The sequence below is a fragment of the Pollachius pollachius genome (assembly GCF_949987615.1).
Source record: "Pollachius pollachius genome assembly, chromosome: 4".
NCBI classification, from domain to species: Eukaryota; Metazoa; Chordata; class Actinopteri; order Gadiformes; family Gadidae; genus Pollachius; species Pollachius pollachius.
Genome location: NC_136937.1, coordinates 476,289 through 501,133, shown reverse-complemented (window position 1 = coordinate 501,133; position 24,845 = coordinate 476,289). Strand labels below are relative to the sequence as shown.

At 49.0% G+C, this 24,845-nt stretch overlaps 2 protein-coding genes across 5 annotated transcripts in view; one reads left to right on the top strand and one right to left on the bottom strand.

Annotated features, from left to right (window-relative positions):
- Window positions 1-2,734: 2,734 nt before the first annotated feature.
- On the bottom strand, window positions 2,735-3,743 carry LOC307074843 (transmembrane protein 60-like; the record flags this gene model as incomplete). The annotated part of the gene is made up of 3 exons (XM_079735228.1): window positions 3,601-3,743; window positions 3,371-3,507; window positions 2,735-3,052 (listed from the first exon to the last, which is right to left on the bottom strand). Exons 2-3 carry the CDS (start codon window positions 3,452-3,454, stop codon window positions 2,735-2,737), a joined length of 402 nt encoding a protein of 133 aa, XP_079591354.1. The 5' UTR covers window positions 3,455-3,507; window positions 3,601-3,743.
- Window positions 3,744-4,607: 864 nt separating this feature from the next.
- The window catches only part of LOC307074839 (protein PHTF2), a 37,640-nt gene continuing 17,402 nt past the window's right edge, over window positions 4,608-24,845 (top strand). For 3 of the 4 annotated variants that reach the window (XM_079735223.1, XM_079735222.1, XM_079735220.1), the window contains exons 1-3: window positions 4,610-4,738; window positions 13,694-13,774; window positions 20,165-20,221. In XM_079735223.1, coding sequence (XP_079591349.1) covers window positions 13,730-13,774; window positions 20,165-20,221 — 102 coding nt within the window. In that variant the 5' untranslated portion in view covers window positions 4,610-4,738; window positions 13,694-13,729. Of the gene's footprint in view, window positions 4,739-13,693; window positions 13,775-20,164; window positions 20,222-24,845 lie in introns of all 4 variants that reach the window. The other variant, XM_079735221.1, reaches the window with a different exon arrangement.

The following is a 24,845-nucleotide window of genomic DNA, read 5'->3' as shown; positions in this document are numbered from 1 at the left end:
GTGGTTTGTAACTGTCAGCACTGTAGTGTACATAATATTTTTTGTAAACAGGAAAAACTTAGTAATGTGATTTCTACTTTAAATATATGAGCCTAGTTAATAAAAGGTTCCAATATGGCTGTGTGTGTATGTGTGTGTGTGTGTGTGTGTGTGTGTGGGGGGGGGTCTTGTCCTCAATGTCTTCCTGCCTCATGTTGTGGTATAACTTACTGATAATACTTGCTTGACTTCAGTCTACCAGCCCACCCAGTGGACTGTAGAAATCGTTGCTCATCTATCCGTCACACATCTAGGTGGACACGCCCACCTGTGATGTCAGAAGCTGCACATTTACAAAACGGCTTGCAATGGCAAATCACACTCACACCTGGTGGTATAATATGTCACCTTTAATATCCCAAAAATCCTAATTTGCGCTTTAGTTTTAAGCATGCAGATGCATTCTATTGTCCAATAGAATCAGCATTGAGATGAGCTTCCTGTGCGAGAGAAAGAAGTCAGGTTGATTGTTCCAGCTCGAGAACTAATAATTTTACTGTGCAAGAATCCGAACGCCCACTCAATGTTTATCTCCGCGGCCGTAATGGGGTTAGGGTTAGGGGATCTGGGTTTCCTATTTGCAGTCACCCACTTTGCTCTCTGCAACAGCCTCAGTGAGCAAAGAATATGTTTCACTATAGCCAAGAACCCCGTTATAATTAGAGTCTACCGTTTGTCATGTCTTAGTGGCCTCAGCCTCGATCCCTCACTGCACAGGTTCCGAAGGGGCCAGAGAGACTGACTACAACAGTGGGGAAGAGAGACACCGGTACAGACAGATGAAGCAGAGGACATGATACAGAAAACAGACACGCCGATAGACTCGATAGAAACATGCGCTGTGGGGAGAGCGAGACACTTCCTGCGTTGCACCCGCAAGTCACAGGAAGTGATGTCCCAGAGGGGTCGAGAGTCATTCACACCCAACCACTCCTCTCTACGCCCTCACAGCTTTACAACACCTGACAGAACATAGAGCCTTCTAGGTTTCAATCATCACACACACCGCTTGTGAGTTCACAGACGTAAGAAGAGACATCCTTAAAACGGAAACATTAGATTCCACCATATTTTATTATAGCCCAAGTTTTTGGTTCTCCGATTTCAATAATCGTCATCAATAGTGTTGTTTTTTTAATAGATACTTAGTCACTGAATTGTTTGTTTGATGGTGGTTTATATCACATGTGTATTCATGAGCTTATAGTACTACCCTTGGGAACTGGTTTAAGAAGCTGCCAAAAGAGATAACCTTATGTACAGTGGACAATTTATTCAATCATAATTCTGACTAATGCCCAATATTTAATGTCAATGTTATTTTCCTTCTTGAAATGACTTATTGAGCAAGATAGGCCAAAACAATGTTACAGGGGGAAAGAAAGTATGGATTTCACAAAAATTGACAAGTTTCCATAACCTCCCCTCGGGAATAGATAATACATGCTGTTTAACTCACGGCTCTAAGGTTTGAAGAGACAACTCCTTAATGAACACTGATTAAATTAATTCTCAACCCCCACAGGAAAAGGTATTGGTATTTTCTGTATCACTTATTTCAGTAAGTCCATTGAACACGTTAGACACCAACAAACTCTCCTTACAGGCTCACCTCTATCTACAGGAACATTTTCTCTTACGTTGGACATTAGTGCAAAGACGCAATAAACAGCATATATATTCACAGCAGCTCAGAGTTCAATATTTACATAGCACAAGGTAAACAGCACCTTGCTTGTAGTTCAAAGAGTATATTGAATGATTGGGCTGGTTATTGGCCTACTTCAAGATGGAGGATTATCTTAATGGTTATCAAATAAAAAATGATAAGTACGAAAACAGTTCAGTTAGACCTAAGATTATTTGAGTATGTATCAAAAACATACATCTATCATCAAACAGCTAAAAGTATAAAAATGCTTTTAAGTTGGTTCATCGTATAGACAATAGGCCCCTGGGTCTGAGACACGTTCCACATCACATGCAAGGTTCCACTAAGTGAGGATCTCGTGTTCTCCGTGGGACAGGTCAGATGAACCGGGGAGTGGAGTGGTCCAGTGTTCGTTCAAACCGTAGAAGATAACATTAATGTGGAGAGTCTCCTTCTGCATCATTGAGCCACGCTTCAGGTATCTTTTCTGAACAGATAAGCTTCTCTGATCTTTTGATTCCGCAAGACGCTTTTGGCAACTTATTGGCAAAAAGTTTTGTGCAGCTGTTGCGCAAAAGCATCTCCGATGGGTCACCGAGGTATAAACAGAACTACCCCGTTAGGAAGATGACCGTGCACACTTCCATGTGTCCTCTGGGACATCAGTCCAGGCCAGCCCAGACCTCCTATGTCCCGTTTCTTCATTACAGGTAAACGAGACTTTCCAGATGTGTCGTCCGTATTATGCATCTGCATCCAACATGGTTCAGCGTCTCAGATATTCAGAATCATGCATCATTAGTTTGTGTAAACCATGACTGAGATCAGCCCTTCCTCCCAGAGAGGAATGCAGATGTGTAGTCCTCCAATAGTTGCGCGCACATCTGGATCCTGCAACATCAGTCTGTTGTCTAAAATGATCCGAAGATAACATTAATCTATACGATTACGATCGTGCCTCTCTCCTCTGGGGAGTCCCGTTGACTCCCAGATGTGCAGTGCCTCGTCGCCCTCACTTCCCCCCCCTCCCCCATGGCTTCCCCCTCAGGCCTCCCTCCTCTCGGGGAAGATGTTGAGGCCCAGCTCCACCAGTGCCCCCAGCAGCATGGTCCACAGTGGGATGCAGACCAGGGTCAGCTTGATGTCGGCCAGCCGCTCCAGCTTGGCACACAGGGTCAGGCAGAAGCCCAGTTTGAGCAGCATGGCCGTGAGGTACCAGGCTCGCAGCCGCAGGGCCGGCGAGCCGTTACGCGGGTCGTAGCCGGGCTTGCAGCGGCCCGCCATTTTGACGGCCAGCATGATGATGAGGATGCCGTCGAAGACCCACACGGGGAGGAAGATGAGGAACCAGTTCCACTGCACCTGAGGGAAGAAGAACGGTTGTTGGGTATAGTATGGTAACTCAAACACTGGGACTACAATACAGGTTATTTTATTTTCAATTTCAAGAATAAGATCAGGAAAACATTGGGCTACATAAACTGTCCATTCTTAATCGAATGACAGAGGCCTATATAAAAAAGATATGTCTTTTTTTATTGTTGCATTAAATTGAAACTGTACGATTCCATATCGCAATTACATTAGCAGATCATTCCTCTTATCATTGCCAATGATCAGGAAGTCACTGTTGTCTTTCGGTCACACGATGCATGCATGAAATCGATAAAGAGCACTTGCCTTCCCGTCGAGTTTCACCACCAGCATGATGAGGAAGACCAGGGTGAAGACCCACGTGAGCAGGACCCTCTGGGCTAACGACATGGTTCTGGTCTGCGGGTAGATCCCGGGGACACCGGAGAGAGGAACACACCAACCTGGAGCGAAGGAGAAGATGACAGATATCCATGAACGACCTCCTAGCTAGAGCTAGCCACTCCGGTCCAGATTCTGTCACCACTCCAACGTACCTCTTTGTCAAAGCCCGCCAATACCTTCTGTTAATAACTCATCCTGATTGTTTACCTTGACTTTAAGACCTAAGGAGTAAGGAAATACATTAATGCAAGGGAACAATCCACGTTATTTACTAGCAGTGGACCTCACTGCTGTAACGGCCATGCGCAGTAGTGAGCGGATTGGTCACATGACGCGTTTCCTTGTAGTTGAGTCTTAATTAGCATAAAATAGCCAATATGAATATTGGTGTCTTGGTAGTATGGCTTCAGTCAGACCGGCTATCGCTTGTAGTTTGTTTCATCACGCTGAAGTTACATTTGAAGCCCACCGTGTGAATATGTGTGGCCATTTTTCTGTATGCATAATCCTATCTACATTTTAGATTGTTCTCCTGCCTCCCTAAGGGCTGTTGAAGAATAATGTTTACCATCCTTTTTCTAACTTATTCTTGTTCAAGGTTTTTGCAAGAACAAATTGATAAATTGAACAATCCGCGTTTACCGTAACGTCTGCTTTCCAGCGCACAACCCTTTATATCCCTGGTGTGCTTCCACTAGAGGTCAGAGAAGACTTTCAAAGTGACGTTTTCCGCTGCATTCGTGAACATTAATGGCTGGTACCAAGTAACACCGTAAACGTTAATATTTCACCCTTACCTGCACCACGCTTTGTCAACGTCAAACACACAACAATGACAAGCGACTCTTGAAAATCGGCGGCGATGGGCTCGCTTTTACTAAATCCTCGCTGCGCGCCTACAGCCAACTCCTCGGTAATCCTCTGAGATCCTCGCTGCGCGCCTACAGCCGACTCCTCGGTGATCCGCTGAGATCTTCGCTGCGCGTCTACAGCCGACTCCTCGGTGAACCGCTGAGATCCTCGCTGCGCGCCTACAGCCGATTCCTCGGTGATCCGCTGAGATCCTCGCTGCGCGCCTACAGCCGATTCCTCGGTGATCCGCTGAGATCCTCGCTGCGCGCCTACAGCCGACTCCTCGGTGATCCGCTGAGTGTGCCCAGAGAGGGAAGGAGCAGCGCGGCTCTCCTTCAGCCCGACAGAATGCATCCTCCTGCGGCAGCGGTACGCGGCGCACTACACTGACCGTACATCGGAGTCACCGAGCCGGTTCGGAGAGGTTCAGTCAGCGAGGTAAGCCGAGCGCCTTGCCGGACCGGGGTCTTCATACTAACCTGACCGAGCACTAGTCCATTATTAATACTTGAAGGGGATAGCGTTTCTCCTCCGGGGTCTTTGTGCTGCCTGGTAGCAGCGCTAGCCTAGCCTCGGCTAACCGCTGGGCACATCCCCGGTCGACTCTGCATTAACGTTACCCTCCACCTCGGGCACACGTCTCCAACGTTGATGTAGTGCTTGGACGGGCTAGATACACCGGTATACACTCGTATATTCAAATTTATTCTGGAAGATGGTTGTTTGAAAAATTGCAGGTCGCTATATTTGGGTTCCTTTGTACACCCTATGTGGTGTTTATTGTCGAGTAAGCAATGCGTGAGTATAACGGGAGGTCTGTTGGGCTGGAGAAGGGACAGTTATCACATCAGGCCGGGGGAGAGGGGGTGTTTGGGGGAGACGGGTTGTTGGGGGGACGGGGTGTTGTGGTTATCCGCAACACATGGTTGCCAACCAACATATTTTTGCTGCATATATGTGCGACTCAAGAAAAGCGCATTGTCATTATTTGCACCCCCCCCCAACCCACAAAATAATTTCATCTTTTTATTGAACGTGTTCTTAACAATTTAATCTAACACAATGCTCTAACAATGGTGCAGTTGTGCAGGATCTACTTGCTGTGCAATGTTAACTTATATTTGTAATGGCATACTCCTACACAGAAGCGGGTTACATTATTGTTATTCCGTTTCTTTGGGTTATTTTTGGTCAAATGCAAAGTGGGCTGGACAGGCATTATTGAGAATAGCCACCAGTTTTTGTTTTGTTTTTGCATCCGAATCGAATCAGTATACTCTCAACTTCCTAGATACAAACGCAATAGCATTTCACAAGATTACATATATATTTCACGTGTTTTTTATTCAGCATAAATGCACCTTTTAGAAATTCCCTAAAATATCGCTTGTTTAAAGTTTACAAAGTAAAAAAAGCCTATTTGCTATGTGCTGCTTTGAATAATCCGACTTTGTCTGTCAAAGCTTGGAACTGCTATGCTTTTACTTTGAAAAGTGGCACCTACAAGTCTGGCATTGTGTTACGTTCTGCAGTAAGCCAGACAAGAGGTCTGGTCTGTGGGTTTAGCCATCTTAAAATAACATCTTTACCTCATTATAGAAGGCGGTGGCCTCAGGCCCTGTGTTTTGGTGGATTTGTTTTTGTCTAGGAAATGTATTCTATTTGATTGTTTATCGTCTTTGAGTGATCTCATGAAAGTATGAAAAGAAAAACCATTTACATTTGATAATTTTTGAGGTGCTTTTAGCCAAAGCAGTTTGCAGTGAAGTCCGATATGTTGGTGGCACACCCTACCACCCTTTCATCTCCGTACCCATTTTCTAGTCTTAATTAAATCTTATTAGAAAACGAACTTGCCCTTAAACAGGGGGTGGAAAATGGCAGGGAAAATACAACTTTTGGTCGTATCATAAACGTGATACTTTAATGTAATGACTATCAGTGGCAGAATTTAGAGTGGTGTTTACCATTCGTAACGCTATTGTGATACAAACCTTCATTGTGTTAAAAAGGGCTCATCTATTTAGCCTTATCTGCCAGTCTGCTATTGGTGCAGAATAGCATAACAGGCTCAGAGCAACCGACGCGACCAATTTGAGATCTGGAGTATCTTAGTTCTACTGGGTTGCAGACACTGCTTGTCTGTGCCAATGACGTGAGCCTCTATGTTGATCTGTGCGTCTCAGCCGGGCACAATTCCGCTGTCTCCCATCCAGACTGCTGACTAGACAGACCTCACTGTTTCCTAGAGCGGCGTCTCAATTGATGGCCCAGTTGTTTCCCCTTTGAGTCCGTCACCCGCTGTGTCTCTGCCGTTCTCTGCGTCTGTCTGTCCTTCTGTCACTTGCTATTTGTGAGGTTCTGTGGCTCTCTGTCAGACATGGGGCTGACAGTGTGTGTTGTGTTGAAGAGCTTATGGTGATGACTTCAGCGACTGCGATGGATTTGATTGATGATGACGACTGATTCATAGTCACTGGGATAATTTGTGTGGGCGGCCGCCGAGTTGTGCGTGCAGATGCTTTCTCCTAGAAAAAGCGTAATCAAAACCAAGGATTATAGCAGCAGGAGCTCCGCGTGGCGTTCCCAAACAAAACATGTCTTGACTCTTTTGCCCACTATTTTGTTTTCCAAATGTCAAGCTTTGGCCCTTGTGTGTGTGTGTGTGTGTGTGTGTGTGTGTGTGTGTGTGTGTGTGTGTGTGTGTGTGTGTGTGTGTGTGTGTTGCAAATACAGTAAAAATAGAAAGGTTAAGATGCAGAATAGTGGCAGTGAGTTGACCTGGGACAACCAGGTGTGTCTGTGTCTTGAAGGAATCTATATGGAGGAGCTTCTCTCGTCCTCACACAACACCTGTTATTATTCTGATCCTCGTGGGAGCGCATTGCGGCCGTTCAACAACCAGCCTACGGCCAACCAGTGTTGACGTTTAACGGGAGGAGATTTACTGTCACATCATTAGCACAAAATGTTTCAACAACATTTGCAGAAATAATATCGCAAATAGAAAATGAGATTCTGAGAACGATTACAGTTGCTTTGTGTAAATATGCGTATTCTCACCTCAGGCACTTCCACTCGTGTAATTAAACCGTCAGGGGTATAAGATCTCTTTTTGTTTTTCTTTGGTAAACTGTAGAAGAGTTTGTAGCAAATCAATTATTTCCCCAATATTTATCATCTTTTGCCAGTTGGCCTGTGAGTGATTTCTAAGGTCTTTGTGTACGGTGCAGTGATTTGTTGCTATGGATGCAGTTTGAGGTGCATGACTTCAAAGACCACACGGCCGCTGGATGTGATCGTCATATTAAGGAATCCAGCGATGGCGTCCTTGTCATACCGGAGGGTTTAGCTGCAGTGGTGTCGGGTCGGTGTGGAACCCGACGGAGAGATCGGAGAGCGCTCAACTTTATTCACCATTTTTTATCAAGCATCATTTGTATTCTGCGGACACACACACACACACACACACACACACACACACACACACACACACACACACACACACACACACACACACACACACACACACACACACAGAGCTCTGCCTTGGCCTCGCTCTTCCCTCATTAAATATGCAGCGGCCCTGGAGATAAGACGGAGGATACAGCAGCTAAGGTTACGCATCACGCGTTGGCCGCACACCGGAGCCCTGCCTGCTTTCTTCAGGCTCTGCCTTATTTATAAACTACGCATATTTCCTCTCGTCGGATCGTATCGTTGCCTAGAATGAGTCCCTGTGTTTTTCACGTTTGTAGTTCTTCTGTTTGTTTCGAATTTTGTATTTAATCTGAGTAGAATTGCCTGATCCCTTGATGAAACTGGCAGTATTTCACAGTGAACAAGTAATTTCACAATTGTATCCCAAAAAGTCTCTACATTTAATTGTGGAGTAAAAGCTTGCAAAATCCATTTGATCAAACACACACACACTCACCCACACAGCTGGCATTCTGATGCTATGTTCTTCATGCATTCAGTTTCTAGTCTGCAGATAAGATGGTGAATTTAGAAACTGATATTAGTGAACCTTCAAGCAGCAGCCGCTGCAGTGAAGCCCAGTGCGGTCGGGTCACCAAAATAAACCGACAAGTGATCAAAATAATTGCCCTGCAAATTTATTAATACCTTTACTGTAGAAGAACCCATAGAAGGTAGGTACATTTTCAGTTTGACCTTTGACACAAATATTTGTGGGAAAGTGTCCACAAGCCCCAAGCATGCCTGAGCAACCCGTTCACCCAGGTAGCTTCTCACCGACAAAGCTATGGAAGTATTGTTTGGATCTGCAAGACACAGAAATGCGTGCATATGTACATGTACCTACACAAATAATATGTAGGCACAAAAATAAATTGAAACTGCAACTTTCGTACAGAAACGCTTTTCCAGTAGTGGTTCCCAGTGGTAGTTTTCCAAAGGCTGCACGGCCTAGCTGGAACGCGTGTGTCGCAGGTGTGACAGCGTTGAACGACGCCTCTCACACCTGCTCCTAGGGAACCCAACCAGTCTGTTCCTACAAACACCTTTTAAGACCGTCACCACTGCTCCGACCGTAGTTTAGCAAACTCCTCGTAGGCAAAAGTTCTGCTAAAAACAAGGATTTACTTCTGCTCTTAGAGGATGATGAACAGTTTAATGACGGGGAGCTGTGTGGCCCCCATCTTTTAGGGTGCCTTATGTGTGTGCACCTCTTATAGTGGTGATTTATCTTACCTCGACACTTGAGAGAAAATCCATTTAAAACTTTGATAAACCAATGCCATGCTTTTTTTCTTTTTATTATAGTACGATAATTATTCAGAAGTTAGGACTTGAATGTCATTTTCTTCTTCTGTGGTGTGGTTTCAATACTTCTTGCTCACTAGCCTTGTACAATGCTTTTCTCCCTCTCCCTCCGTCTCTCCTTCCACTGCTCTCGTCAAACGGGGTCAGCTCCTCTGACCAATGGCCCCCGGACTGAGGTCATAGCAGAATATAGGTTATGGGCGTCTATTTTGGTGACGCTTGTTGTGTGTGTTTGAGTGTGTGCATGTGGCCGAGACAGAGAGAGGGATAGAGCTGTGTTGTCTAATGATGCTGTGCACGTCTCCTGACTGGGTACTTACTGTGCGTCAACAACGTGATGGGGATATTTTATTTTAAGACCTGACACAGACACAAAGAGAGGTGTGTGTGTGTGTGTGTGTGTGTGTGTGTGTGTGTGTGTGTGTGTGGTCGGTCAGGATGCTATCATTTGATCTGAGTTAGAAAATAAAAACATTGAAGACTTTCATACTTTCATAGTTCATGTTTTTTTGTGTGGCTTGGTTTTGAGAGAAGAGCCTTTCTAGGAAAAACGCTTTTCGCAAACCACAACGTCAAATTACCTACCATCGACCCTGAGCTTGTCGTTTAGCGATCTTTGTCGGGGACAATGCGTGCGTGTGTGTGTGTTGACTCCCCGGCTGGCGTCGGATGACTCGGTAATATGCAGAGTTTCACATCTTTAAATAGGCAGGATTTTACGCTGATTACCGCGTAAAGCCCGCTGCTCGGCTGGCCGGGGCCGCCCTGGTTTTACGGCCCGCCGCGGGATTATGGCGTCCGTCGGCGGCGCTGTGGTGGAGGGTAATCTGGTTACCATGGGAACGCCGCCCCGGTCGCTTGTTGTTGGAGTGTTCTGCCCCGACATGTGTTTCTGTTATTGTGTTGGGCAGACATGCTGCCTGGGATGTCTGGCTTCTGCACTTAGCGCCGATAGTCTGTCTGTCTGTCAAGCCGTCTAACAGGACTGCTTTAATCAGGTAGTAAATATTAGTTTTAGGAATGAATCCCGTTTGTGCACACATGTGGTGCACAAACGGGATTTGTGCACCACATGTGGCAAAACCATTTGGCCGCCACCCTTGTGGTGGCGGCCAAATGGTTTGCATTGAAAAATGGTTTGCATTGATTCTGTCCATAAAATAAATGTAATTCTTATTTTTTCATTCAAAATAAAATGCAATCAATGATGTTGTAAAATCCCAAACCTTGAAGGAAGTTAAAATAGATTATGTATTTAGTGAAGGTAATAATAAAGGTGATAATATATGGATACTACCTCCTGTATCAACAGGAGGACGAAGTATTTACGCCACATAAAAGCCATCATAAAGTTTACCTTTTTGGGATACTTTGTGATCTCGCTTGGCGCTTTTATCCAAAGTGGCATCGAGGTGTGGCTGACCACCAGTAAATAAGTGTTGCTGGGGGGCAAGGCAGGACATGGTGCTGTCAGTCTAGAAAGATCTGCTTCAACTAAATAGCTATGACGGCATCACTGAGTCTGTTGACATCCATCAACACGCCGTCTCTGCCAACGCAATGGCACCATCTTTCACAAACAAATATTGCATACTACAAATCTTTTCCTTACTATGGCTCCCTTCATTCTTCCCTTAACCTACAAAAGGTTGCTCTGTCTAAAAAACGAGTGAAAAAACAAAGTCAAGGATGAAAAGAGATGAAAATCAGCGATCAAATGTTGTCAGCAAGCCCCTCCAGGTGAACGCAAGAGGTTCTTCACTGATCTACGGCGTGCGCCTGGGGCTGAGCCTCACCCAGGTGTCTGCTGCCGTTCAGTCATTATCTGAGCCTCACCCAGGTGTCTGCTGCCGTTCAGTCATTATCTGAGCCTAACCCAGCTCTCTGCTGCCGTTCAGTCATTATCTGAGCCTAACCCAGCTCTCTGCTGCCGTTCAGTCATTATCTGAGCCTAACCCAGGTCTCTGCTGCCGTTCAGTCATTATCTGAGCCTAACCCAGCTCTCTGCTGCCGTTCAGTCATTATCTGAGCCTAACCCAGCTCTCTGCTGCCGTTCAGTCATTATCTGAGCAGACAGGAAGACACGGATGGATGGACAGTCAAACGGGGAGGAAGTGGAGAAAGAGATGATTTTAATCGTTGGTGATAAGCAGAGAATGACTCCCTTCCTGTGACTTAAGATGACAACGCAGCCCCGAGGGATGCCCGGCTTATACACTGCTCTGGGAACACGCACACAATACGCACTTCATGAGGTGCTTGTGTTTGGTGTTGATGAAGGGCCTGCCTCAAAAAACCTCAAGCACAGACACCCACGCGGACACTCATCTCCTTTGTCTGAAGCAGTTTGCAAAAACTGGGTATGGAAACACACACAGCACACACTTGTGGGTTTGTGAACAAGCCTAGTGTGACTCTCTCTGTCTGTCTGTCTGTGTCTCTCTCTCTCTCTCTCTCTCTCTCTCTCTCTCTCTCTCTCTCTCTCTCTCTCTCTCTCTCTCTCTCTCTCTCTCTCTCTCTCTCTCTCTCTCTCTCTCTCTCTCTCTCTCTCTCTCTCTCTCTCTCTCTCTCTCTCTCTCTCTCTCTCTCTCTCTCTCTCTCTCTCTCTCTCTCTCTCTCTCTCTCTCTCTCTCTCTCTCTCTCTGTGTGTGTCTGTCTGTGGGTACTTCCTTACTTTCAGCAGCTGAAAGGAAGCTCTCAATAGGCTCGGAGAGAGGTTTTGTCTAAGCTGCTTTGAGAACGAGGACATTGTCACTGCTTTATCACTGAGTCTGAAGAACTGGTTGCAACATTCTTATACACATAGTGGTTTATTTTTGTGTGTAAATGCAGAGACAAATAATTGTGCTGAATGCCGAGTAACCAGACAGACAAACGCACACACACACACACACTCCCTATTGGAAGGTGTTGGATTGAGTCATTGGATAAATATAGCAGCAGGGACAAACAAAAATGTCAACGTCAACATTGTCCAAAATGGAGCCTATTGAAAAATCCAGCAGTCTGGTAGGAAACATTTCAATAACTCCCAGATAAAAATAGATATCATTCACTGGGGAAAATGAGATGGAGAATAAACAAGTGAAATTTCCTCACTAGAAACTGTCAAAAGAGAGGTGTGTGTGTGTGTGTGTGTGTGTGTGTGTGTGTGTGTGTGTGTGTGTGTGTGTGTAAAAGCCCAATTCAGCAGGGGAATAGCAGCTCTGACTGGCCAACGTCCAAAACGTTAGACATTTTTCTAGACACAACAGACACACTCCTCCTTATATACAGTGTCTCCGTCGGATGTCTAGGGGCTGGGGTGTGTGTGTCGGCCTATGGTTGAGGGGGGGGGGGGGGCGTGGGAAAGTGGGAGGGGGCAGGTGGGTGTGGGTTGGGATTGTGTGTGTGTGGTGGACAGCAGACTACCCAGTGAGGACGGGCTGTCCTGCCTAGTTGTCCCTGGTCCCAGGCCAAACTGCAGTCATGTGTTCTGCCAGACTGAGGGAGGACAGATGGAGGGGCAGGTGTTGTAGGCTGCAGGGATGACACCACAAGCTGCTTTATGCTCGTGCAGAGATAGAGCAAATGTTTTCATCATGCATCCAGAAGTAGTCAGAGGAACTCATAATGTCTGCTTTACTAGACTACTAGACTGCTATACGCGTAAGTAGTTTATAACGTGTTGACCATGCACATAAGAAGCCAAGAAAAGCCCTAACATTAATTTATGTCTATAAAGTTATAAATAATGCAGAGCCACCATACTCCTATGGGATGTGTTTTATTTATTCTGAGAAAAAGCAACTATTAAGTAATGATATAAGCAGACCATGCTAACTAATCAACCAATATTAATTGACCCATATTGATAAAAAATCTAAAGTTAGTGTGTGTGTGTGCGTGCGTGCGTGCGTGCGTGCGTGTCAAGTCATCGTCTGTGCAGGCTAGTGGAAAGGATAACATACTTGGTATGACGCACATGCACAAACTTATTCAACAGAACCGATTAACAGGTTAGCCAAAGAGTGGGTGTGTGTAGACCCACTCAGAAACTCCCAACATGAGTGGGTGCTGCGAGAGACAAAATGAATGGTGTGCCTAAAATAAACCAGGCTGGGGTTTATTTGCCCAAGTGAAACACAAAAGCACGATTATCAAGCCGTGCCGTTTATTTCTAACGTGTAATCCGGGAGCAGGTGTCTCTGGGCCATTTACTGCCTGCAAGGTTAAGTCCCTCCTCCTCGCTCTCTCGCTGTGCCGTCATTCGATGCTCATACCTGCCTGTCAGGTGGCGTCTATATAAACCTGTCTGAACTCCTCCCTTGTGTTTACACTGTCACTCACACCACTGTCTCTCTCTCCCCCTACGTACCTCTCTCTTCCTCTCTCCCCCTACCTACCTCCCTCTCCCTACCTCTCTCTCCCTCTCCCCCTACCTACCTCTCTCTCTCTCTCCCCCTACGTACCTCTCTCTTCCTCTCTCCCCCTACCTACCTCTCTCCCTCTCCCTACCTCTCTCTCCCTCTCCCCCTACCTACCTCTCTCTCTCTCTCCCCCTACCTTCCTTTCTCTCTCTCTCCCTCTCTCTACCTCTCTCTCCCTCCCTCTCTCTCTGTCCAGTGTAGGATGCCCTAGTCGAGGAGAGCCGACCTGGCAATGGCTTCCAAAGTTAAAGATGCTGTTGTTTGGTACCAGAAGAAGGTAAGACCCATGCACTCTTCACACGCACACACCAACACACACACACAGGTTTATCTTTTTTCAATTCATTCATGCATTCTTTTTGGGCAGCGTCGCAATGTAATATTTCTTCAGACTCTGTGGTTTTAAAGTGTCTGTCTCCCCTCTGGGTATTTCATGGGTTCTTCTGTCGGTAGATAGCCCCATTATGCTAATCAATACGGGCCGGTGTGGAGAGCAGGTCGGGCACCGAATCACATTAGGGTTGATTACAGTGATCGGGGATCTGCAAACAAAAGACTAACCGTATTCGATTTTTAAATCTGTCATGACACACTTAAGATGTCTTCTGTTCAGCTCTGATGTGAAAGGTATTCTGATTCCCATCGTGTTTCACCTGCTGGATCTGGAGGATTTCTCAGTCCTGCGGAGTGAAAGTCCTGGCACACGAGCCAGCGGTTGGAGACTTTTGTGGATGTGATATTATTGTTGGAACTATGCGGTAGAGGAAGTTTATAATGAGACAGGTGCTCAAAATAATGAAGAAACACTCTGTGTGGAAAAGGTGAGCACCAAATGAGCTGAACACTGAACCAAGGGCAGACTGGTTTATTGTTTTATCCTGCATGAACACGGTGGCTTTCATAAGAAAGGTGTTTCCATGTTGTGTAGAAAATGAATCACAGCGTTGACGTGAAACGTAAAACCTGCACAAGACCCAACAAGACGGTGTTAGGGAGGGCTGCAGGCTGAGAGATCCACCCCAGGCTGAGAGATCCACCCCAAGGCTGAGAGATCCACCCAGAGATCCCCCCAGGCTGAGGGATCCACCCCCAGGCTGAGAGATCCACCCAGAGATCCCCCCCAGGCTGAGGGATCCACCCAGAGATCCACCCCAGGCTGAGGGATCCACCCCCAGGCTGAGGGATCCACCCCCAGGCTGAGAGATCCCCCCCAGGCTGAGAGATCCCCCCCAGGCTGAGAGATCCACCCCAAGGCTGAGAGATCCACCCAGAGATCCCCCCCAGGCTGAGAGATCCCCCCCAGGCTGAGAGATCCCCCCCAGGCTGAGAGATCCCCCCAAGGCTGAGAGATCCCCCCCAGGCTGAGAGATCCCCCCCAGGCTGGATTTAGGGGGGCCTCTGCCCAGTGGGGGCCGGCTGGGCGGAGGCTGTGTTGGGGGGGGTTGGAGCAGGCTAAAGGTTGGGGGGTTGGAGCAGGCTAAAGGTTGGGGGGTTGGAGCAGGCTAAAGGTTGGGGGGTGTAGGGTATCCGTGTCCGTGGGCTCGGATATCAGATCCGCATTAGACCTGACCAGAGGTCTCTCTCCTCCCCTTCAACCTCTCTTCTTACCCACCCACCTGCCTGTCTGTCTGTCTGTGTAGCGGGCCACCTGTCTGTCTGTGTAGCGGGCCACCTGTCTGTCTGTCTGTGTAGCGGGCCACCTGTCTGTCTGTGTAGCGGGCCACCTGTCTGTCTTTATAACGACCAACATGGCCGACGTCTCATGCCTCATCTAACCATAACGATAACGACATAATGCTGAACAAGCGTTGAAATAGAAAGGCTGCATTCATGTATTTTTGGTTCAAGTCAACACGGCAAACTGCTTAACAGCTTAAACACACGTGTACACGCACACGCACGCACGCACACACGCACCAGAACGCCCTTGATGAGTTTATTCAGTGATGTGTTTCCTGGAGATCTTAACCTCTGGAACCACAAGCGCTGCCTTGTAACTGTTGGTTTCCAAAGCGACGCCGCATGTCATGGATTTATTTTGCTCCCCATTAGCGCTCGGTCCTCTCTCTGATGACACCCGCAGTCCCCATAATGCACTCTGTCACGCTCGGGTCTCCAAGTGGTGTCTGTCCTTTGGCTGCTGGTCCAGGCTCGGTGGGCCATCAGCTATGGCACGGTGGCCCCCCAGGGCAGCGCCTGCCCTGGGGGGCCATGGCCGGGGCAGTGTTTCAGAGAGCCTCCCCCAGGGGTCTGCTTCAGAGATACCCGATGGACCAGGTGACCTTGAGGCTGTGGACCAGGTGGAGGACGCCGGTTCGTCACACAGACAAACGAGGAGGCCTGGGTTGTGTTTTGTTTGGGTTGCCGCCGTCTTTACATATTGGCTTGAAAAACAAGGAAACATGCTAATTCAGGAGGTCGGAGAGGCGGAGGCGAACACAGGTTCGAACCCGTTTCCCCTTACCCGCGTGACTCGGACCCACGGAGGTTTCCACTGAGTTCACACACATGACTCTTGCTGTACGTGACCAGGATCTCCACTAAGCCTCTCACACACACACACACACACACACACACACACACACACACACACACACACACACACACACGCACACGCACACGCACACGCACACGCACACGCGCACACGTACGTGTCTGGGCAGGTCACCCCCGGTGATGGAGGGTGCCTCTCGGCGTCGCCATGGTTACCCGTGGCGGCAGGGGGGGTGTGGGTGTCTCGATCAGCTGCCGTCGCAGTCGTCCCGCCTTTAACTCTTTGTTCACCCCGCACACACTCCCGTCGTTTGATGGTTTATCCACGCTTCAACCACAGTAAAGAAGGCCTGCTGCGCTAATTCTGTTGTATCTTCTATTGTTTAGGGCAGCAGTTCCACACTTCCTTTAGGTCTTATGCCTGAACGCAGCCTTTTGGTTAATGGACCCATGAGACCTGTTGTTATCCATGGTCCAAATACGCCTCACTTAATCGTGTGTGTGTGGGTGTGTGGGTGGCGACCACACCTTTACATGGGTCACCTCTCAGGTAATCCCCGGTACTGCGGGTCGGGGGTTTTCCACGGCATTCCGGGTTTAAGGCCGGGTTAGCGCCGGGCAGACTTCCCGGCGTTGTCTGTCATTAGTCGGGAGGTTGGCGGCGCCGTCGGCCATCTTGGCTTTGTTAGTCATTGTTTGCTCCCCGTGCCGTGTCCCTCCCCGACCCGGTTGACCGTGCCCGGGTTCTGTTAATGGATGATAACCGTTGTTCTCTTGTCTTAATCATGATGAGAGTGAGCAGCAGGCCACACCGTTGCTATGCTTTCTCTTAATGCAACGTTGACGTTGAATCGTCACGGTTACCGTGCGTGGCCCGGTTCCGGCTGCCCGACGCGCTGCCTGGGTCTTTGAATGCGGAGGACGTCGTCGTTAGGTGTGTATTGAATCAGCACATGGCCTCACGCTTAGCTCAGCCTCTCTGCTTCTCCTCCGGTCCTACTGTATTCCTCCTCTCATCCTGGCCTTCCCTCTTTCACTCTCCTCCTCGCGCATATGCACACACACCACAGAGGCGCTGCGGTGTCCTGTCTGCTGGCGCTTCATGGAGGTAAACTGTTTGCCGAGTCCTTGAAATGCTTATCATTCTGAACAGGAAATCAAGATGCATGTGTCACCGACCGCAATACCCTACTGCCTGCAACGCTTTGGGAGTGGGAGGGGCACAGATCAGAGAGAGGGGGTCGAGGGATGGGGGGCCAGAGTCAGAGGTGCAGGTCGACGCAGAAACAGGCAGAGCGTGTTTCCTGCCTGTTCTCTGACACAGCGAGTAAAGCTAGGGCCGACGCCGACGCAAAGAAAGGGCAAAGTGTGTGTGTTGTATAACTCCTGCCACCGCCATGACTTAATCCTACTCAGCTTGATCGTCCTTCCATCCGTTGCCATGGTGACACCGGCACTGCGGCATTCAAGGGTGCTACGCCGGCTGGCTGGCTGGCCGGCCGGCTGGCTGACTTACCGATTGGCGGACTGTTTTGGGCAATTAAGTTCATCACAACAAACCGCACGACCTCCATGACGGCGCCTGAATATGAATGTGAGGTGCGTTTCCGGTGGCTGGCTGAGGCTGTTTGGAGGGTAAGCAGAGCACCGGCCAGCCTGTCTGAGTGCCCCTCAGACACCACCGCCGCCGGGTCAGAAAACCAGAGTCAAGGAGGGGGTTATCGGGCGAGAGACATGGAGAGAGAGAGAGAGAGAGAGAGTGGGGGGGGGGCATGGCGCTGAGAGGGTTTGGAGTGCTTCAGATCCACCAGGCCTCCGATGGCCGTGCTCTCGCCCTCCTCCACCGGTTCTGTCTTTCAGCCACTGCCCCCGCTCTCTTTCAACTGTCTCACAGCGCTGAGGAACTATGCACAGTCTCTCTCTCTCGCAAACCGTCTCTCGCTTGTCAGACTCTGTCTGTCTCACTCTCTCTCTGTGTCTCTCCGTCTCTCTCTGTCTCTCTCTGTCTCTCTCTCTCTCTCTGTGTCTCTCTGTCTCTCTGTCTCTCTCTCTGCTAGTCCCACTGTCCCTGTCTTCAGCAGACTTGCAGTGTTTGCTCCTTGTAAGTAGAGGAGGACTAGGCATTGCCCCACCTCTTTACTCCCTTACTCGTTCATGTACCGACTCCCTGCTCTCAGAACTCATCCACAGCGGCTGAAGCCAGGCCGTCGGTGGTGTTGAGTGCGTGATCGTTCCATTCAGCCGCTAATCCTGGTCGATCAGTCAGTGGACACGCAGACGACCCACTTCAGTTTACAGCTTTACAAAACTTTGTTGTTTTGTTTTCAATATTCCTGGGAGGGGCAAGAGCCGTCGTCTACACAATAAAATAAACAGCTGCATTCTAGAAATGGTAAAGGTGTGCATTAGGCCGTTGGGCCAAACCTAGGAGAGCACTTCTACCTCCCTGTCATGTGTGGATCGCCGGATGCCACATCGGGTTTTACTTGTGGCGCCTGCTTCAGAACGAGACGTGAGAAGGAGATTTACTTGTAATTGCTAGTCAGCCATTTATTGAGCATGTCTTTGTAAATGCGCCACGCGATGGTTGACTTTTTGAACGATAAAGTCTGTCATTTAGTCTAAGTGTGTTTCTTTTTCCCGGTCTAAAACCCAGTGCTTCGTCAGTATCGTGAACATTGCCCCCCCCCCCCCCCCCCCCGCACTGCCTGGGGGGGGGGGGAGGGGCCTGGGACCTCTCGGCTAATTAGTAAAGCGGGTGCTGCCTCGGTTACCGTGGTGATGCTACCTTACACCCCTCTGACACACACACACACACACACACACACACACACACACACACACACACACACACACACACACACACACACACACACACACACACACACACACACACACACACACACACACACGCACAAGCTAGCCATTGCATTCCTTGTACTACTGTACATATAATTAACTATCCCTTATTAACTTCATTATGAGCGTAACACTTATTTCACTATCACAGCTTTTCTCTTTAGTTCCTAGTTGAGCTCTCTCTCTCCTTCTGTGTGCCTGTCGCTCTCTCTTGCTCTCAGTGTCTCTCGCTCGCTCTCTCGCTCACACCATGTTTAATGGAGGCTCATTAAAGATGTAGACTTTCCATTGACAGAGGAGAAGCTACTGGGGTGACCCAAAAACCACACACACACACACACACACACACACACACACACACACACACACTCTGTCGGGTCAACGCATAATTCTTCTGAGTGTCTGTTGAAGCCTGCTTGTTACTGGAGAAGATCCGTCTGGTTAATGTGCATGTTTGCTGTACCAAACATACCACGGTGTATTTCCCTGCCCTTGGATCCTCCATTGGGGTTGGACTGCGCGTTGGCCTGTTGCCTGAGTGTCCTCAGTGGCCTATTTCTGCTCAGGGTACTCAAGAACAAACCAACAATACAGGGCCGAGGCAGACATTCACCACAGCACTATTCCCTTCATCATCACTATGTACCGCGCTTTATAAAATATAAATACACAGGAGGCTTTACCAGGTCGCACACATTCCAAACCACCATCTTGTTGCCTTTTCATTATAACAATAACAACTGGTGGCTGGGTGGTTATTGTTAAGTATAAAGTACCGAGATGGACGGCTGGGAACTGTACATATATCACATGATTGAAACCATCCTATAGTGTGTGTGGTGTGAATCTATCCCATGATAACTCACTGACGCTTTGTGTTTCATATGTGTTGTACCTGGCCGCAGTCTGGCCGTTTGAGAGAGGATCCGGCGGTCTGACTGTTTGTGGAGAGAACGTTGAGAGAAGGGAACTGAAATTTTGGCAGGAAGTCAGTCCTCATGTTCACAAGTTGTTGCTGCATGGTCGTCATAAATCATTGGAATCACCCTTCACTCCACCTATTAGTGAACCTAAAACGTAATAAAGTTCCCTGAAAGCAGCTTGAGGGGTTGGGGGGTGTCTGAAACGCTGGTCTGTCTAGCGGCTCGTTGGTACGCAGAAGAAGCAGGGAAACGTAACCGCAGTAGAAAGCAATGACTGGAATTAGCTTCAGCCGTGGACAAACCACCACTTCTGCTAGCGAACACTTCCTCCCCGCGGCGGCAAGCTCCTCTTCATGTATTTATAACCTGCTGTGGTTTATCTCTCCCTCCAGATCGGTGCGTACGACCAGCAGATATGGGAGAAGTCTGTGGAGCAGAGAGAGATTAAGGTACGACGGCCGCTGTCTTCACGCCCAGCAGTCTTCTCTCTCTCTCTGATGTTCTTTCTCCCCTCTTAACCTCGTCATATCTCTCTCTGTGTGCATCTGCTCTACCTTTCTGCTCATCATGCTGTGTTTTATACTATTGTTTTAACTTCTTGGTTTGTTTGTTACCGATTTCTTTTGTAATTTCACCGCTGATCTGTCCTTCCTGACATACAATTTCCCATTCATCCTGTCTCCCACTGTCTCTCTGCATGTCTGTCTCTCTTTAAATGCTGCCATCTCTCCATATATATATTTTTCTCCATGTTTGTATTATTTTTATTCACCCGTCTCTCCCTCCTTCTCTTTTTTCTCTGTCTGTCTCTCTCTCTGTCCCTCTGTCTCTCTGACTCTGTCTCTGTCTGTCTCTCTGTGTCTCTCTCTCTGTCTCTCCCTCTCTCTCCATGCTGTCATCTCTCCATGTATGCATATTTTCTCCATGTTTTTGTTATTGTAACTGCCCTCCTGGCTGGGGTCACCTGCCATCTCTCCTCCTCTCCGTCCCTTCTTCCGTCTCTCCTCCTCTCCACAGTTTATTACCCTGGTGAGTATACGGCTGAGAAGGTGTCCTCTTCCTGTCCCACAATGCACCACTGCCCCCCTGTAGCGCCTAGGTTGCGATTGAACGTTTGATTGGTCAGCGGGGGTCTCGCTGTAGATTTGACTTCCTGGTTTGTCTTCTTACGTCTTGCTTTGTGTTCACATCGCCACTCGCCATTGGCTGGTTCAAACCCTATTCAGAAATCCTTGTACTTTATTGGTCGAGGTCAACCGGTGAACCAAGGTCCAGTGACTGTTGCGTTGTGAACACACGGCTGTAGGAGCATGTGTGGAGGGTACTGGGGGGGCCCTGGAACGTTCCACCTGTTCTAGGGTACGGGGGGGCCCTGGAACGTTCCACCTGTTCTAGGGTACGGGGGGGCCCTGGAACGGTCCACCTGTTCTAGGGTACGGGGGGGCCCTGGAACGTTCCACCTGTCCTAGGGTACGGGGGGGCACTGGAACGTTCCACCTGTTCTAGGGTACGGGGGGGCCCTGGAACGTTCCACCTGTCCTAGGGTACGGGGGGGCACTGGAACGTTCCACCTGTTCTAGGGTACGGGGGGGCCCTGGAACGTTCCACCTGTTCTAGGGTAAGGAGGGGCCCTGGAACGGTCCACCTGTTCTACTGCCAGAGTCCCCCACCCTAACCAGTCTATGGGTCGCTCCAGCCCACTCTGAGGCTAGTGGGAGACATTGGCCTATAAATGGATTCATGTTTGGTTTGGTTTCTCAATTCCAGATTTTAGTGTCAGCAAACTCTTCTGTAAACACGTCTGGGGTGGTGTATCAGAAATGTCTGGCGTGCAGAATGACCTGCCATCCAGAGGAGGGGGGGGGGGGGAAGGCTGCATGTCTTTGCGTGTGCTGTGTGCCGACTCTACCCAACCTCTCTTCAGACCCTCTCACCTCTCTGACCCGGGCCCTACACCTTTGACCTCTGTCCACGGAGCGACCTGGGGCCCCCATGGAGAGGGCTTACCCTCCCCTGCTCCATGAAGGGGCCCCTACTCTATTAAGGGAGGGCCCTACTCAATGAGGGGGGGGCCCTGCTCCATGAGGGGCCCCTGCTCCATGAAGGGGACCCTACTCTATTAAGGGGGGGCCCTACTCAATGAGGGGGGGGCCCTGCTCCATGAGGGGCCCCTGCTCCATGAGGGGCCCCTGCTCCATGAGGGGGGGCCCTGCTCCATGAGGGGCCCCTGCTCCATGAAGGGGCCCCTACTCTATTAAGGGGGGGGCCCTACTCAATGAGGGGGGGGGCCCTGCTCCATGAGGGGCCCCTGCTCCATGAGGGGGCCCTACTCCATGAGGGGGCCCTACTCCATGAGGGGGCCCTGCTCCATGAGGGGGCCCTGCTCCATGAGGGGGGGGGGGGGGGGCTCCTCCATGAGGGGGCCCTGCTCCATGAGGGGGCCCTGCTCCATGAGGGGGCCCCTACTCCATGAGGGGGCCCTACTCCATGAGGGGGGGGGGGGGGGCTCCTCCATGAGGGGGCCCTCCTCCATGAGGGGGCCCCTACTCTATTAGGGGGGGGGGGGCCTACTCCATGAAGGGGGGGGGGGGGGCTCCTCCATGAGGGGGCCCTCCTCCATGAGGGGGCCCTCCTCCATGAGGGGGCCCTGCTCCATGAGGGGGCCCTGCTCCATGAGGGGGCCCTGCTCCATGAGGGGGCCCTCCTCCATGAGGGGGCCCTCCTCTATTTCCCCCCTGCTCGTTTTCAGGAGGGAGCAGATGTTTGAAGCAGCTCTAGTATGTGTTCTGTGATGAGCTGTTAATTAGTTATAACGGCTAAAGAAATCTTCTATCATTTATTTTTCAAACCATTTATAAATGTTTTGTTTACCGACTGTGAGCAGTAGTAGGTTTACCTTTTGGGTCAAAACAGATTTTTCTACAAGTTTTTTACAAGTTTAGTTATTGCTACCAGGCCATGTGTCCTTTTTAAATATATATATAAAACTTAGCATTCTTACCTTCCTTACATTCTGTCTGACAAAGATCCCATCCAGATAGCTGGCAGATAATCCCATTAGTGATACAGGCACTCTCTGGCTCCCTCACCCCTCCCTCACCCCTCCCTCACCCCCCCCCTCACCCCCCCCTCACCCCTCCCCACCACCATTCTGTCCCCCATGGAAGGTGAGACCCTTTCCTTAATGAGTTCAAAATCCACTTCAACACACACGCACACAAACCCACATAGAAAATGTTCTATTCCAGCGATTACAGAAGGACCTTTATGCTGTCATGTGGAAACGACACACACACACACACACACACTCACACGCACACGCACACACCTCCCTGACCTTGGCTCTCGAGTTGTCGAGTAAATTGATTTACATGCATTTCAGTTTTTCTGGCCCATGTGTGAACTGTAACTCTAACCTGGTAGCTTAGCTATGTGACCCTTTTATCCTGGTAGCTTAGCTATGTAACCCTTTCAACCCCTTCTGCTCTGGCTATGCTGTTTATGAGCATGCTAATCAGTGTTAAAGATAAGCCATCCTGTGAGAGCATCCCCTGGCCGTCTCGGACTCCCCCCGTTGGATAACCAAGTGGTCAAATAGTCTAGCTTCAATGGTTTTAATGTAGCAGATATCCTATTTCCACGCAGTACACTCTAAAATCACTGTACTTTATGTACTTTGGCACAGAAAATAAACTTCAGTCTTGTTGAGTATTTGTTTTGAAGGCTTAAACGCTACGAGAGAATCGCGTCTGGCCCAACATTCAGATGGCAACATTGGTGCCGTGCTGGCACTTAACTTAAAAGCCTTAGCACACTTAAAAACCCTCTTTTAAGTGCCGCGTTTTTGAACTTGCTGTCATAGAACTTGTTTTTGAATGTGACACTGCCGAATTAGAAAGAAGAATAACATCGAATTTGAATCCAAGGGAATTCCCCTGTTTTCCTCGTATCTGGTCAGCCCTTCCCTCGCTTCCCTTTCCTCTCCCTTTATTGAGTGTGTTGCAGCGGCCGACACGCCGTTCACAGATAAGAGCCCTTCCATTCACTGATAAAGGCCGCTGTGATTGGGCCATACGCTGTGTCAATATAAGCACAGATAAGTCCTTAGCGCTCATCTTATACGCGATAACCCCGCTTCCTCAATCGAGCCACTCCGCGCCAACTCCCAGGCCGTCCCTCGGAAAGCTCGGAGATCCTAAACGGGCCTTTGATGTTTGGGCATGTGCAGCCTTTCACCGGTACCAGGGACGGGCCGCGGTTCTGAGGATGCAGAAGTGTCCTGAAACGTACCGGGGAACTCGCGCTCTCGCTTGCTCTCTGGTGCGCTCTCTCTTTCACAACCACTCCTTTCAAAAGAGCTTTTTTGGCATGGGAAAAAACATAACATGGCCAAAGCTTTTAAAAAACAATGCAAAAAATATCCAAGCACATTAAAGAGAAAACACCGCAAAGATTTCTCTTTCTGTTTCTAAGAAGCCCCCCCAGGCCTGGTCCTGCAGTCCCTCGGCCGGAATTGGAGTTGCTTGTAAAGTTTCACTGCAGGTTTTGACCGAACCTGGACCAGCCCCTTCCCCACACAGGCGCCTCCAGACACACGCACTCACAATGCATTTCATACATCTCTAAATGAGGAAATGTTATCCCAATGACAGGAAGTGTGTGCACCAATGTGTCAGTATACTTCCCAACAGAACCCATAAACAACCTGAGTAGTTTGAGTGAGCATGCTGCTCAGCGATAAGAACCCTTCCATTGACTGATTGAGGAAACGACAGAAGCCAGGAATAGCAAACACACCAATTAATCACCAACCTTAGCACTACATGCTAACCATGCTAGCGTCTTTAATCACCAACCTTAGCACTACATGCTCACCAATCCTAGCCCCTATTAAGCATCAATCTTAGCACTACATGCTAACCAATCCTAGCCCCTATTAAGCACCAATCTTGGCAACAAGTAATAGCCTCCCCCCCCACATAAGCACCAACATTCATCCCCCCCATGGAGAAACAGGCTTGAGACTGTTCACACTGAACTCCCTTAAGCAGGGAGCCATGAAGCCTGCGGTTC